Genomic DNA, 16317 nt, shown 5'->3' on the forward strand with positions numbered 1-16317 from the left:
TTAATAGGAGATGTTCTATGGGGTAGCGTTTGATTATCTCTTGATCTATAACGGTGAGCTTTTGTCTTCCTGTAAACATGTTGTTAGAAATTGTGGTTGTACCACCTAAAACTACTTTAGGGCAACTACCACTGTGCTCCTTTGTTCAAATAGTGGCACTAGGGTGCAAAGATTGACCCAAGGAGTCTTCTTGTTTCACAGGAAGGAAGCGATCAGTTTCCAGTTTATCATTTTTGAAAAATGTATCCAGGACCTGAACTGAATAAGCTATTAAAAATGCCAGCAAAATGATCATTTTCAAACTACTGCATTAACCTGAGCAAAATTGTTAAAATGGACTTAAGGTTGACAGTTGCTTGCAGTATTGTTGTAGCCATGTTGGTCCCAACATATTAGAGAGACAAGATGGGTGAGGTGATGTGTTTTATTGGACCAGCCTCTGATGGTGAAATAGACTAATTTTCAAACTACACAGAGCTCTTCTTCACATCTGGGAAAGGTACTCAGGGTGTCACAGCTAAATACAAGGTGGAATAGATTTTTGAGCATAAGTAGTCAACACATTTTAAGGCCACTTCACCTTTGGACATAAGTTGGTCCAATAAAAGATATTACTTCACTTACCTTGTCTCCCTTAAGGTTGACAGTATGTATCAATAACTTAAGGATAAAAAAACCCTGGAGTTAGAGCATTAGAGAGCCAGCAAATTCAGAATTAAAATTTTAAGAAGCACAAACATTTTAAAAGTATGCTAATAAGCAGTTAAGGTTACCCAAACAACATTAACCCTGACCTCATGATAACAACATTCTCTCATCTTCCTTCCCTTAGGATGTTTGCTAAATACTCTAGCTTTTGTCTAATTACAGAAAAGGGCAACAAAAATGATTGAGTATGGAAAAGCTTCCATATGAGGAGAGAGTAAAAAGACTGGGACTGTTCAGCTTGGAAAAAAGACGACTTTAGGGGGGATATAATAGAGGTCTACAAAATGGTGTGGAGAAAGTGAATAAGGAAGTATTATATACTCCTCCACATAACACAAGATCCAGGGATCACCCAAAGAAATTAATAGGCATCAGATTTTAAACAAACCAAAGGAAGTACTACTTCACAAAGGAGGCTAGAATCAGCACAACTTCTGTATGACTGAGTATGGGATCCTAGTTTTGTGGTCACTGATAAAACTAACTATTTAGTATGGACTCTGATTTTTCTTAGGAGAGCATTATGGCTCAGAGATATTATCATTTAGGTGTCTTAAGCACATTTCCATACGGTCAAATGTTTTTGTTTCTTTTAAAATTAACCTTAACTCTGAACTGATGGTCTTAACTTGAAAAGCTTCTCCCTAGATTTTCTTCATGGCAGAAATAGTTACACACAGTGATGATGTAATGTGTTGAAAGAAGAGGTGACTTAAACTTAAACTCTAGAATACCAATGTTGTAATTTAAAAGAATTTATTAAAACCATATAGAAACTACATATGAATCTGTAATATATTTAGTTGATTCTGTAAGAAGGTAATACATTCTTGTTTATTTGACATGACCATATTTTATTAAATTATGCAGAGAAATACTAAAAGATGTGAAAATGTACAGAACGACCTTTATCCTGGCATTTCTGATGCCATTGTAATATAATCCCTTGGCCTACAGTAAACCAGTGTGAGAGAACATGTGCCTGCTAATCAGTAGGCATTTAGCACTGCTAGTCTGGCTTCTTCACATAGTGGATCCAATTTGCCATCACCTCCTAAAGGAGAAAGATAACACTTACAAAGGATATGCAGAGTAAATAGATTTTCATCTCATGCTCCTCCTCCTTGTCATAACATTCATATATTCCTTTAAGTTCTCCCATTCAAGTACTGGAACCCAACTCAACCCTGCCTCTTGTGTGATATCTGACAGGATTCCCAAAAAGGTGGTTAAATCTTCAGACCACCATAAATCCTGATGTCATGGAATAGTATCTGGGTTTTCCTGGGATCCTACACAAGTAACAACCAGGACTGATCTTGGTGAGCTGAATAATTTGATGACACTGGATTCAGTATGTCAAGGCTGGATCCCCACTTTGAACTTTAGGGTTCAAATGTAGGGGCCTGCATAAAAACTTCTAAGCTTATCTACCAGCTTAGCTTTGGTCCGCTGCCACCATCACAAGAATTCCCTCCCTGGGAAGCCTTGAGAAACCTTTCACCAATTCCCTGGTGAACACAGATCCAAACCCCCTTGGATCTTAAAACAAGGAGAAGTTAACCATCCCCCCTCCTTCCTTCCACCCTCCTTTCACCAACTCCTGGTGAATACAGATCCAAACCCCCTTGGATCTTAAAACAAGGAGAAATCAATCTGGTTCTTAAAAAAGAAGGCTTTTTTAATTAAAGAAAAAGGTAAAAATCATCTCTGTAAAATCAGTATGGAAAATACTTTACAGGGTAATCAAACTTAAAGAGCTCAGAGGACCCCCCTCTGTCTTAGGTTCAAAGTACAGCAAACAAAGATACACACTCTGGTAAAAAGGTACATTTACAAGTTGAGAAAACAAAGTAAATCTAAGACGCCTTGCTGTCTTTTTACTTACTAGTTTGAAATAGGAGAGACTTGTTTAGAAAGATGGGGAGAACCTGGATTGATGTCTGGTCCCTCTCAGTCCCCAGAGCGAACCACCCCTAAAACAAAGAGCACACACACAAACCTTTCCCCCCCCAAGATTTGAAAGTATCTTGTCTCCTTATTGGTCCTTGGGTCAGGTGTCAGCCAGGTTACCCGAGCTTCTTAACCCTTTACAGGTAAAAGGATTTGGAGTCTCTGTACACAGAGAGCTGTTACCCTTCCCTTCATAGTTATGACACAGTACTTGGAGTGAAGAACTTCAAAGAATACAGATACGTTGCAGGCAATGGATGTACACTGCTGATGATTCAGTAGATGGATAGCACTCCTCTCCATAAACCAGTATTTAATCAGTGCACCAGCATGGAATTAAGTGTTGTTGGCAGTGACATCGTTCAGATAACAAAACTGAAATCCTTGCCACATGTAATCGATAGTGATTCTATGACATTTTTGAATGGATAGAGGTTAATTTGAGCTGGCTGGAAAATGGAAATTCCTCATGGCAAAAAAATTCATGCTTTTGGGGGAAAAAAGTCCCAAATTGAGGTGAAAAGTCAGACTCCCAGGAAGGCTTTTGCCAATTTCACTTTCTCCCTGCAGGCTGAAAGTGAAATTGGCAAGAACCTTCCAGGTGAGCAACCAGGGAGGTGTCATTTTGACAAACCTGGATGGGGAAAATTTCCTAGGGAAAATTTCAATTTTGCAAAAAGGGCAGTTTCTGTTAGAAAATCATGTGCTGAAAACTCCCAACCAGTTCTAATATTAATTAGTGTTCTGGCCAAACTCCAGTATAGGTTATTAGATGTAGGTATACTAAATTCCACCTGCAGTTTCAGTTGAGACACGCTTCACCTTTTGTCCTAACCTGCTGTGCCCCGCACCAAATGCGGCTTTACTCTGAAATGACCCTGTTATATATAATCTTACCTACCTCACATAACTGTGAGGATAAATTAACTATGTATCATACTTATATGGCCCTATTACTGTTGACTCTGAGAGCCTCACAATCTTTAATGCAAAGAGACAAGGTGGGTGAAGTAATATCTTTTATTGGACCATCTTCTGTTGATGAGAGAAACAAGCCTCGAGCTAACACAGAGCTCTTCTTCAGGTCTTTAATGAAGTTCTTCTTCACAATACCCTTGTGAGATAGGAAAGTACTATTTCCTAATTTCATAGGTGGGGAACTAACATACAGAGAGACTAAGTGACTTACCTAAGATCAAACAGCAAGCCTGTGATGGAGCAGAGATATTCTTCTGGGTCGTCAAGCTCCAAGCGACTGCCCTAACCATTGAGCCATCCTTTTTCTTACTGTGCACTTTAAGATGCCTCATGTATAAGGCATTTTAGAACTTCTAAGTATTAATGTTAAAATTGACAGAAATTTTACTATGCCTTAGGAAGTGCTACTATTTCAAAACTAAATAGCTTTTAAAGAGGAGATACAGTGAAGAAACTCCTATACTTACCAAAGTCCAGGTCATTAATGTTGCACTGGAAAACAGTCTCTCCATTCACTATGAGTTCTACATTATTCCAATCTGGTATCTTTTCTAGAATAAGTTGGTGACCCTCTGCTTGCAACACAGCTACAAAAAGAGCAGAAAAACAGCATTTGCTTGGTTTTCCATGAACTTTTAGTATTTCTACATTCTGGAATTCATGAGAGCAAGTATCTGATAATAAGACACAGTGCAGGCAAGCACTGTGCAAGATTACCCACAAAATTCTACCAATTCTAATTTGTAACTTCACGATTATTACAGTAATGGGCCTGCTTTGATTGAAAAATTCCACTCTTTCTCAATTATAGTCTTGCATTAAAAGAAAGGCAAGAAGCTCACTATGCACTTAAATATGCTATTAATTGGCATAACAGCCATGAGGAACACACTTAATTAATTTGTAGGTAATTTCAAAAGAAATCTCCAATAAAATGTTAAGACAGTGCTATTGTGCAACTGGAGCAGCAGGCAATCAACCTTTAACTGTACTGTTGACTGGCACACATAATTCATCTTGTTTCTGAAAGAGTGCTTAGAGAATTATTTCTGAATATAATTTAATATTTCGGAGATTTTCTAAAGTAGTTGGAGAATCTGACCAAACATGTCCTCTGTATGTTTTTCCAAAACTCAATTTGAGATCCATTCTGAACAGACTGATCCATGTTGGCCACCTGCTTTCACAAAGTAGGAGGGAACTAGCTTGTTGCAGCGCATTGTACAGTGCTGGCTTAAATTCAGCAAAACTGAGGAAATAGGAGGACTGGTTATTAATACAGTTCTAGCAATTCATAATTAATGTATTGTTCTGGTTTGGACCTTCATATGCTTTGTAAATGGCATCTTACACTGTGTGTGCGTGTGTGTTTTTGGTAGTCTAAGCAAAATCCTGTAGCAGTGTACCATTAATTACTTATCAGTAGAAAACGAAAAGAGTTTGAGCTAATATTAAGATTAAGACTAATGCAAAACAGTCCTTTTCAGCTCAGTGTTCCAGTCAATGTTTCTTTCAGAAAAGTAGAGAGATGTATCAATTTTTTGCATCTAATTACTATTACAGTTGTTATGACTTTTAAGTATTGGCATGTGTCCACTTCATTGTTTAATCAGTTTAGCATAACTAGAGCCAACTGTGAAAAATATGATTACAGAATTTTAATGTAACTTCTTGCGAAACTACAGAAAGTGGCTCAGCAAGGAGTCCACTTAATAAGGTAGTGCTCCTTGAGTTTCCAGCAGTCTGACAGTTTGGGAGAGGCTTCATTAGATACTTTTGAATGCTTTCTGGAGAGTTTTAATGGTCATCTGTGATAATTAGCTCTGTAAAGTTCATATTTACAAAATATAAACTACTTGCAGTAGGTGGTATTCCACTTCTGTACTGTCCACTCCACCATTTATCTAATGTCCTCTAAATTAATTTCTGAAAGGCATAGAGCTCAATGAGGGACATACTCAAACAGTTTCATTAGTTTAGGATCTGATTCTGCAAAATCCTTACCCATGTGTGTTTCTTACACGTTCCACTGATTTCAGTGGACGTCTTTACATTAATAAACACAACATACACAAGTAAGAGTTTGCTGAATCAGACCCTTAATGTTCATTTTTTCTTTTGTTTTAATAAAGATATTGCATTAGAACAAACAGATATACAATTTATTATACAACAACTCATTTTAGGTGAATTTCCAGGTGTGGATAGGCAGAGGGTTTTTTTGTGCATAAACTATTGTACACGAATATTGAGTATTGTTATTTCTATTTACATCAGAGAAGAGTTTTGCAGCTATATTAATATAAATCATTTTAATTACAATTCTTCTCTTGTTTGGGACACTGAAATGAATATATTTTCCCACAGCTATGTATATCACCATTAAACCCTTCTAGCCATAGACAGCTCTACTCTACTTCTCTCAGCACTGCACTAAAGGGTTAAAAGCTTCTTTTGCTACCTTTATACTATTTACATCTCAAGCATAATATACTGAGCACCTCCAGCTCAGTTCCCAATTCAGAGGTCTCAGCTATGTACTGAGGGTGAAATCCTGGCTCCACTAAAATAAATGGGAGTTTTGCCATTGATTACAGTGGAGCCAGAATTTCACCCTTAGCCTCAAGGTATCCTTCTGTCTACTTTCTATTAGTTGTTGTGAGTTGTCAATGATCTGTTAAAAGGAAGACTAAATAAGATTACTTTGCTGGTTTCCAAGTATTTTATTTTACAGCTATCTTATCATGAATCTATGTAAACTATGAAAATACATAGACTTTAAGTTTATTTCACGCTTAGCAAAGCTTATGCTTTTAATGGATTTTTGTGTAACTGGAAAACTATAAGAATAAAAACCATGGAAATAAACATAACTTACCAATATCAGCTTACTTTATGAGCTAGAAAGGATTTTAAGTACTCATTCTTACTAAGTCAGACTTAAAGATCTACTCTGTTCTCCAACACAGCGGTTCTCAACCAGGGGTACACAGAGGTCTTCCAGGGGGTAAATCAACTCATCTAGATATTTGCCTAGTTTTACAACAGGCTACATAAAAAGCACTAGTGAAGTCAGTACAAACTAAAATTTCATACAGCCAAAATGAGAAAGTAATCCATTTTTCAGTAATAGGGTACTGTGACACTTTTTTGTATTTTTATGTCTGATTTTGTAAGCAAGTAGTTTTTAACTGAGGTGAAACTTGGGGTACCCAAGACAAATCAGACTCCTGAAAGGGGTACAGTAATCTGGAAAGGTTGAGAACCACTATATAACTTCCATTAATGGAAATTGCATGCCTAATTGCATTGATTTCAACAGTTACATGAGGGTTGAACTGGGTCTAATATGTGCCTTAGTTGAATTAAGGTGTTATATTTTTGAGGGCCAGTTTAAATGTCAAATACATGTATTTGGTAGATCAACTGATAAATCACTGTATAAAACAAAGGAGAGAATAATTAAAGTTATTCTTGACAGCCAGTTGTCATTAATTACATAGATGTTATGAGATGTTATAATCTTACTGAGCCATTATTCAAACTTCCCCAAAAAACAAAATCTGATGATTGGAGTGGTAGTTTGTAACCATTTGCACTGTGTAAAGAACTGCAGGAATAAAGCAGAAAGATTTTTTTTTCCCCTGGCATATATAGAAACAGACTATCCTCAGTGTTTACAAGCAGTGAACTGAAAATGTAAACACTGCTGCTGTATTTTATTAATAGGGATGAAAGGAATATTTACTCTAAATTTGATTTATATATATGTATACTTGTAATTTGCAGGTGTTTGTATTCAAGTGAGTGACCAAATAACTATAATGGCCATCACTGCTTTCAAGTTTAGTGGAGGTGAGATGTGGAAGGTGTGTATTTAAAACTGAGGAATAGTTACTGAAGGATGATCAACTTAAAAGTCACACTTCTATGTGAACACTGTTTATCTAGTGTTATATAGAACATGTAAGTTAACTATAACCGAAAACTTAGACAAATATTTTTCAGGGTTTTCAAACTTCTCTCGTATGTTGACAGTCCCTTGTGGATAGATAACTCGGCCCCAATCCTGCAACCACTTGTACAACTTAGGTAACATAGTTACAGCCCTGACAAAGCATTTTTAAAGAAACAGGAAAAGCTGACGTAAAACCCCAGAAACTGACCCGGGGCCTCAGATCCACCTAGTACATGAACCTAGTCAAACTTCTTTTTAACTAACTGGATTTCCAGTTGCCTTCCAGGAGGGGATTTCACTTCCTCCTCTCGCCCCGCTGGAAACGTTTTGCTGCAGCAGCTTGTCCTCTGTCCTTATCCCATTTCCTCGGGGCAGCGCGGCTGGTGCCCGTACCCGGGATAGATAAGGGAGAGCAGCTGCAAAGATCTGAACCTAACTCGGGACCGAGCACTTCAGGGGTGTGCCGAGAAGCGGCTGACGTGACGGGGAGGCCCCGCAGAGGTTTAAATAGGCGCCTAGGGCTGGCACTGCCCCGCTGGCGGCGGGGATCTCCCGCCACCTTTGTAACCGAGGTTAACACCTAAAGCAGGCTCCGTGTGAAAGCTGCTGCGCGAGGCGTAGGCAGGGGCGGGTCACGGACCCCCCGGCTCCCCCTCCCCACACTGGCGCAGGAGCGCGGAGGAGGGGAGGGAAGCAAGAGCTGACCACCCCCATCAGTCCCGCTAAGTGCCTGGGCCGGACTTGGGTCCCTGCCCGGTCGGGGGAGCCGCCCGCGCACCTTGCAGGCCCTGCAGGCGGAAGGGCCTGTGCTCCAACACCCCGCAGCTCCGGTAGGGGCCGAACCGGAGCGTCACCAGCGCGCGCAGGGGCATAGCGAGCGCAGAGCCCCGGCCCCACGACTGCCGCCGCGCCGGGCGGTTGCTAAGGCAGGGAACTGCGGGTCACGTGAGTGGGGCCGCCCTGCTGGGTGGGGCGCCCGGGCTCCAGTCTCCCCAGCGGCGGCGTGTGGAGAAGGGCGGGGACCGTAACCTGCCTCACCGAGGCCGGGCGCTGGCTGCAGCCCAGTTTCTGGCATAGAGCAAGGGCTGGCTGGGCTCGGGCTGCAGGTGACAGCGTGGCTGGCAGTGGCACGGTCTGCGCGCGGGTCCCACGCAATCCCACACAGTCTGGCAGGCTCTGTGCGTCGCACACAGTTACACACAGCCTGTGGGTCACTCAAGTGCAAGCTGAAACCAGCACAGAGCCTGGCACTGTTTGTGGGACACCCCCCCCCCCCCGAGGTTCACAGTTGTCAATTTTCACATGGTAAATAAGCACCCTTTCACAATAAGCCAAAAATCAAGGTAAGCCCATGTTAAAACAAGGCCAAAACAAGCGAATCCCTAAGAACCCAACACTCTATGTGACTAGATTTCCCACCCCCCCTGTGCAGTCTGGGACTTTGGTGGGCCCACTGTGCACCGCTGACTCTCTCCCCAGCTTCCCTCACCCCCCTTGCCCCTGCTTGCCAGGCACTGCTCAAAAAAAAAAAGAAGCAACAAGCTACAAGCCAAACAAGCAACGAGCTATGAGCCAAAAACTAGCCAACAAGCAACTCACAAGCCAATTAAGGCAAAAACAAGCTCAATTGCAGTGGTTTTTTGCAGGTTTGGCATGTCTGACCAGGTTTCACTTTCATTTGAAAAAGGAGTTTCCTGGCCTTGTGTATTTTGCAGTCATTTTCCCTGTTATAACCAATAAACATGAATGTTCATGTTAATAACCACATGGAAGCACATTCTGAAAATACAGTTACTGAATAAATGAAACATGCACTTGTGTAAAACACTGCAGTCTTGATGCCATAGGCTAAAATGTTATTTCTGAAACACACTTTTATCGTGTTTATTATGGTAGAGCATAAGGGCTGACCAAAAAATGGACCCATTGTCCAATGCTCGGCACTGGACAAACACAGAGCAGTAGGCAGTCCTCATTACTGACTAATGTCATGTTGACTATAAAGGTAATTTTGTTTTGAGACATTATTTAAGGAAAGAAAAGTCTGAGATAGCAGTTGAATTCTCTAACGTTTCCTAGACAGGAAAATAAGGGCTTCCAATGGAAATACTTTCTCAACTATAACTCAAATATTTTAGGTATTTTATACTGGTATTGCTGGAATGTAGGAGCAGGATTGAAACCTATAAGGGAAGGAGTACCATGTAGTGGTTAGAATGTGCACTTCCAAGTTTTATTTTTGGCTCTGCTACTTATATAGGGAGGTGACCATGGGCAAGTCACTTAACCTGACTGACTTAGGTCTCTACCTTCCATATAGAACATAGGGCCTTCACTGCCTTCTATCTTTGACAGTCTCTTGATGCAATCTCAGCTTCTTCCCATGTCAATTTGATAGCTTTCAGTTCTGCTTCAGTTGTGCTTTTCCATGTTATCCTTGGTCTACCTCGTCACCTCTTGCCCTGGAGATTCCAGTCCAATGCCTGTGTTATGTTATGCAGGTCTTATCTCCATATATGTCCTAGCTATCTCTATTTTTGTTCTGTAATTTCCTGTCCCATAGGTTTTGCTCCTCCATAATTCTTCATTTGTGGCTTTTTTTGGCCATCTAATATTGAAAATTTGTCTAAGGCAGTTGTTTATGGAAACTTGGAGCTTAGATAATAAGGTTTAATAAGTCTCCAAGTTTCAGTGCTGTATAGTAAGACCAACTCTTGAATGGTATTCAATATTCAAAGTTTCATTTGGAGACTAAGAGTCTGTTTCTTCAGATCCACTTTCAAGTTACGAAGTCATGTCTGGCTTTCGCTGTTCTGGCTTTAATATTTTTATGTATGTATAGATCAAATAGTAATCCTGTGTATCATCACAGAACTGCCAATCGAATACCAGTCACCAGTTTACATTAATTTTATAGATTTCCAAAAGCCTTTGATACAGTGGAAAGAACAGTTTTATGGAAGTTGCTAAACCACTATGGAATCCATCAGAAATTTGTAAACATCATTCAGAGCTTCTATGAAAACATGGCATGCCAAGTAATACATAACTATTAACTGACTAAGCCATTTGAGGTTACTACTGTCGTCAGACAAGGATGTCTTATTTAACCCATGATCTTTTTACTGGTAGTAAGTAGGTAATGAGAAGCCATAGAATGGTTTAGACATAAGAAATCCTGCATTTTGGCAGGGGTTTAGACTAGATGATCCTTGCAATCCCTTTTAACCTTATGATTCTATGAATAACCCAGGGGCATACAGTGAACTTTTACACAGAAGTTAGAAGACCTTTGTCACAGACAGGGGTGTGGGCGGCCAAGTCTAGCGGTCGGAATTGGAAGCAGAGGCCAGAAACAGTACCAAGGATCAGAGCCGCAGTCAGGAATCAGGAGTCAGAGCCAAGGGTCAGATCAGTGTCAGGAACAGAGCAGAACAGGAGCAAGGCATGTATCGGAGCAATCACAGTGGCAGGCAGGCATAAGCGTTGAGCAGCCGCTGGCCTGGTGCTGCTTCTGGGCTTAAGAGCAAGCCTGGTGATGCCTCTCAGCGAGTCAGGGAATGTGGTCAATCAGGTTGTTTAGCTGGTCCCAGGCTTGGCTGCAAGCCCTGATTCCTGACAACCTTGACTTTGCACATTACATCAATTTGCTATCCCATATCCATAGAGACGTGAAAGCCAAAACAAATGCTTTCCAGGCCTATGCACAATTAGTAGGGTTGAAAATCAACACCGAGAAAACTAGAACCAGGGAATCAACACACAACAAGAAACACCAATAACACTTTCTGGAACTAACATAGAAGAGGTCTGATATTTCACATACCTTGGCAGCATTAAAAGTATGTCAGATGGAAAAGATGAAGACATCATAGCATATAGTTTTAACATATTTGCTTAAGTAAGAAATGAGGCTAAAATAACTGCTGTCTGTATGATTTAAATAAACACAATCAGGTCTTTTCTTGCAATACTTTTTATTGGACACAGATTTTTACTGTTTAAATATTCTGAGTTCATAGTACCAATATACAGTTTACTTCAATTATATATATATCTAGATACAGATATTTGTTTCCTTAAAGCATAAAACTTAGAACAGAAACAAAATTAAGATGCTATAAATACACATTTACATTTGCCATAAATCTATACTATGTTATAAAAATAAAAATGTCACTAAAATATTAATTTTGTATTCTTGTAATTCACATACCATAAAAGGTTCAGATACATTGTTATAGCCATTTCCTGCTGAACTTACATGCATAGTGTCACTGAGACTACTCACAGGGGTAATGCCAGCAGTATTTTATCCCTTCAAATGCATCACCATTAAGATTTCTCCCACTTCTGTCTGTTCATTGTGGATTTTTATATTCACGAGAATCCTCTTTTTAAGTGAGATATCAGTCCATAAATATCTTTGAGCACAGTCCAGCATTGGGTGAGTGGGTGGGTAAACATGTGTATAGGCTTGGGAGGATCAGATTTTTATCAGTAAACATTGATTTCACCTTACACACACAAACTGATGAAAAAATATTTCCATTGATGATCAGAATCAAAATTTACATATAGGCAAAGGAAGAAAAACGTTGCTGAGAACTTGTTAGAGTTTGATTTATGGATATTTACTTTGTATATGTTGACATTTGATGTTGACAGTTTGTTTTTTAATGGTTATATAGCTTTAACTTTTTGAATCTGTTTCTACTGTCATTAAATAATTGTCTGACTCCCCCCATTTTCCTGCAACTCTGAAAATTTAAATAGATAAAAATTAAAAATGCTTAAAACCCATAATTTTGTGCAACTCTGAAAATTTAAATTAATAGTGAAAAAATGCTTAAAATAAGCAGATATCAATCAAAATTATTTAAAAAATAATTTTGCCAAGCCTATATACAGTATATGTTGGTATATATTGCATGAAACCTTACCATCCTAAACCATTTTGCAGTTAACAGGTGGATTTCAAGTGTCATCAACATGTTTATAATAAATCATTGCCACTTCCTATATTAATGTAATTATATTGAATGCATCCTGCCAAACAACATTCTCAAAACACTTGGTATGAGTGATCTATTCACAGCTTTGTAGTTGAATAATATGTAATAGTTTTTGGTTTGCTTTGCATAGATGCATATGCTGAGATTGTGTTTTAAAGCTGCAGAACAACATTTTATTCTACTGGTCTAAAACAACTAATTTTAAATACATTAACCAAAACTAACCACTTCCTGAAAGCCACAAAATATTCCACTGCAACACAGTTTCATAGAACATGGTGATATGCGATTTAGTTAACTGAGAGGCTGGACCGTAACTGAGAAATTGAGAACACTTTCTGGCATCACAGTTGCTATGAAGTTTTATCCAATTTGCATATATTAAGTACAAACTCTGCATTTCTTGTGCACAGAGACCCTGATTCAGTAAGGTACTTCAGTACATGATTAACTTTAAGCATATGAGTAGTTAATATTAAGTATGTATTTAAATGCTCTGCTACATCATCCATGGTGGCATATAAGGATTTAGTGATTTGAAAAGCAGATGAATAGGAAAAACAGGTCAATATATCTAAGCCTGGAATCATTAAGTAATTGGTGGTAATCAGCAATCAGTAAATATTGTTGGCTGTTGATTTCTTATTCGAATGAAAGGATGATAAAACCTTCCATTGTTAATCAGTTTGCAGCGAGGAAAATAAAAGCATCTGCAGATGAGTGATGCATACTTTTGTGGTCAGTTTTTTCTGCCTGCCAATTAATAGTAAATGAATATTATAAAATACTATAATTTTTTATCCAATCTGAATTTCAATGCATACAGTTGTATGCTGAGTACATAATAATTAGTCTGAGCTATTTTATGGCATTTGCTTGTGCCAAAAAAGGTGTGCAAGTAATACTTTGAAATACACATTGGAAAAATTATTTTACATTTTGACAGATTTCAATCTTAAATATATCTAATCAGAAATAATCATAACCACATTTTCTATAAATTAGCAAACTTGGAACTTGGTCATAGTTTCAAAAAACTCAGAGACAATTTTGTGATAAAAAAATCAAGATATTTTGGTGTCAAGTTTGTATTAAAAGTGCAGACTGCCTTCATAGTGACATAGAACAAAGCAAGATTATATTGAGAATGTTTCAAGGTAATTCTCATAGCAGCAGTATGAAAACAAAATGTAAAGTCACATTTTAAACAGCAAATTAAAACAATAAAAAAGGTTAATTGCTAGACAACAAACTTGCGACATAGTTAATGTAATTTTTGTTATATTAATTTTGGAGCAAAATCATGCCATAGTATTATTTAATACTTTAAAAATAGTCTCCCTTTTTACTATTGACTGAAGGCAGTTCTGTGCTGTAATGAAACTGCTTTTTTTAAGCAGCAAATACGGATTAAAATATGGGACCATATCCTCAGCCACTGTAAATTAATTACACAAGTTGAGGAATAGGCCCACAATGCTTAAATGTAATAGAGCCCTTTATAGCCCTCATCCAGCAGAGTACCTCAGCATGTACTTAACTGGAAGTACATGAATAGTTCCAATAAAGTTAATGAGACTGCTCGTGTTAAAAGCTAAGCATGCGCATATGCACTTTACTGGGTTGGTTTCTAAACTTAATTAAATAAACTATAATTATCCTTACAGCTATCCAGTTAGTTTGGTGTACTGGATCATATCTGGTCCCATGCTCTTAGGGCTATGAATGATGAGAACAGGCATTCATTTCAATGGGAGGAGAAAGCACAGATCTCTACTCCCTCTTGTCCAACTAAACATCCCTGGCTAAACTCCTGAGAGTGACCTTTCTGGCTAACTATGGGTCTCCTTCTGCTCCTAATTCAATTAAAAAGAGTCTTTCTATTGATTACCCTGAGAGTTGGGTAGGAATCAGGATCGAAAATCTCTAGGCTGAACTAGCTGTGTCTTTCACTCAGAGAGAGTCATAGAAAAAGAGGGGGAAGAGTGGGGGGGGGGGGAGGGGAGAGGCTCAGGTTCCCCCACTCCCAAAATATATTGTTCCAAAAGTTGTACTGGTGGTATATTGTTCTTACCATTTAGTTAATTACATTAAATAACATTGAAGCAAATGGTTTATTTAAGACACATACTCAATGCAAGACTAAAATGCTCTACAGTATCTACTGTGTATGAATCACTACTGTCTGCATCTAAAAACAAAAACAAAACAAACGGGATAATCAGAGGTTAGAACCAGTGAAAAGTATTCTTAAAAATGGATCATGTCTGTTACTTCTATAGTGAGGACTTCTGCATCTTGTAGAGCACATTTAAGTGCCTGCCTCTCTACTCCAGGTATTTGTAACTCTTGAATTTCTTATGGTTTCATGCAGCTCTACTGTTAGTCACGTGACTGAAATTCATTCCTCTGCAGAAAGCTGACAAAAGGATTTAGTGGGAAAGGCGCATAGGCTTTGTGCTGGGCCTCTATAAAGGGATGTATTTCACCCAGTAAGAGGAGGAAATAAGTACATGAATTAATTTAGGGCAAAATTCTCTCTGCTTCACTTGACTCTGATGTACTGCTATGCACGCGGAACTCCTCTGATGCAAAGACCCCATGTAGATTATTCTTGGCTTTACTAGGAACAGATGTGTGCTTGGGGCTAGTCAAGGTCAGAATAAAGATGGATGTTAAAACTACTTTTGCATATTGATAGGAATGGTGGTACAGTATGGTTCCATATTATTGCCATCTTCAGTTCAACTAAACCAATCATTATTGCTGATTCTAGAGCAAAAAAACTGAAACTTCAGTGTTATAGAGAGTCCTGTGGCAGCTTTAAGACTAACAGATGTATTGGAGCATGCGTCTGACGAACTGGGTATTCACCTACGAAAGCTTATGCTCCAATACATCTGTTAGTCTTAAAGGTGCCACAGGAGACTCTGTTGCTTTTTACAGATCCAGACTAACATGGCTACCCCTCTGATACTTCAGTATTATAGTATTCTAGCTTTCATATTGATAAATGATAATCATACCTAAAACAAGCTGCATTTTTATTCTACAATAAAATGTTTCTCATTATACCTTGCCTTTGAACAGTTGTATCATTGTTTCTTCATAAGGATTTGCAGAGTGGGGGAAAGGAAAGGTTGCAGGAAAATAAGTCACACAGACAGTTAGAGCTTGCGTCCATTTTGAGATTTTGCAGCTGTTTCTTGTTTAGACAGTGATTTTGTCGTAGCAGAGTTGCATTTGCTGCACAAATCTCTCATTTCCATGAGACTTTCTTCCACAGCTTTAGCAAACATGACTGAGGAGGTCTCTTTACATTCTTTAAAGCTTGAGATGCAGAATAATATATGCTCTGGCTGTGGGTTATAACATGCACCATAACCACTGGAGACCACAGGCCCATAACAGCAGAACATTTCCATGGTGGTTGGAACCTGATAGTGGGGAAAGGGAAAGAGTGATTTCAAGTTTAAGCAGTGCCACTGAAATCAGCACTTTGGCAGATAAAACAGCTATGTATGGCTCTAAACACTGATCTGAGTGTCCAAATGCAGATTTTGGATGTTCTATTCAGTTGGCTATATTTGAAAACTGGGCTCATTGTCTGAGACTGAAATGCATATATTTCACTTATTCTACCATTTTAAATAGACCTTTAATGGCTATTAGCTTTGCATACTGATTTCTACAGAATAACTATCA

The 16317-nt window shown here is 38.7% G+C and overlaps 2 protein-coding genes across 2 annotated transcripts in view; both read right to left on the reverse strand.

Moving 5' to 3' along the window:
- Positions 1-1565: 1565 nt before the first annotated feature.
- Positions 1566-8483, reverse strand: CUNH10orf53 (chromosome unknown C10orf53 homolog). Its single transcript, XM_024209436.2, has 3 exons — positions 8376-8483; positions 4107-4226; positions 1566-1762 (listed from the first exon to the last, which is right to left on the reverse strand). Exons 1-3 carry the CDS (start codon positions 8467-8469, stop codon positions 1698-1700), a joined length of 279 nt encoding a protein of 92 aa, XP_024065204.1. The 5' UTR covers positions 8470-8483; the 3' UTR covers positions 1566-1697.
- Positions 8484-15779: 7296 nt separating this feature from the next.
- Positions 15780-16317, reverse strand: part of CHAT (choline O-acetyltransferase) — a 45006-nt gene continuing 44468 nt past the window's right edge. The window contains exon 14 of the mRNA XM_024209448.2: positions 15780-16049. Within this exon, the coding sequence (XP_024065216.2) occupies positions 15780-16049 (270 nt within the window). The remainder of the gene's footprint in view (positions 16050-16317) is intronic.

The sequence above is a fragment of the Terrapene carolina genome, unplaced genomic scaffold (assembly GCF_002925995.2).
Source record: "Terrapene carolina triunguis isolate 2854851 unplaced genomic scaffold, T_m_triunguis-2.0 Scaffold146, whole genome shotgun sequence".
In the NCBI taxonomy this organism is placed as follows: domain Eukaryota; kingdom Metazoa; phylum Chordata; order Testudines; family Emydidae; genus Terrapene; species Terrapene triunguis.

Excerpts from the sequence above, each read along its gene's own strand:
- CUNH10orf53 (XM_024209436.2), bottom strand. The coding sequence starts at position 8,469 with ATGCCCCTGCGCGCGCTGGTGACGCTCCGGTTCGGCCCCTACCGGAGC. Across the intron at positions 4,227-8,375 it reads CCGCCTGCAGGGCCTGCAAG|CTGTGTTGCAAGCAGAGGGT; the intron begins GTGCGCGGGCGG and ends CTCTTTTTGTAG. Across the intron at positions 1,763-4,106 it reads CATTAATGACCTGGACTTTG|GAGGTGATGGCAAATTGGAT; the intron begins GTAAGTATAGGA and ends TTTCTCCTTTAG.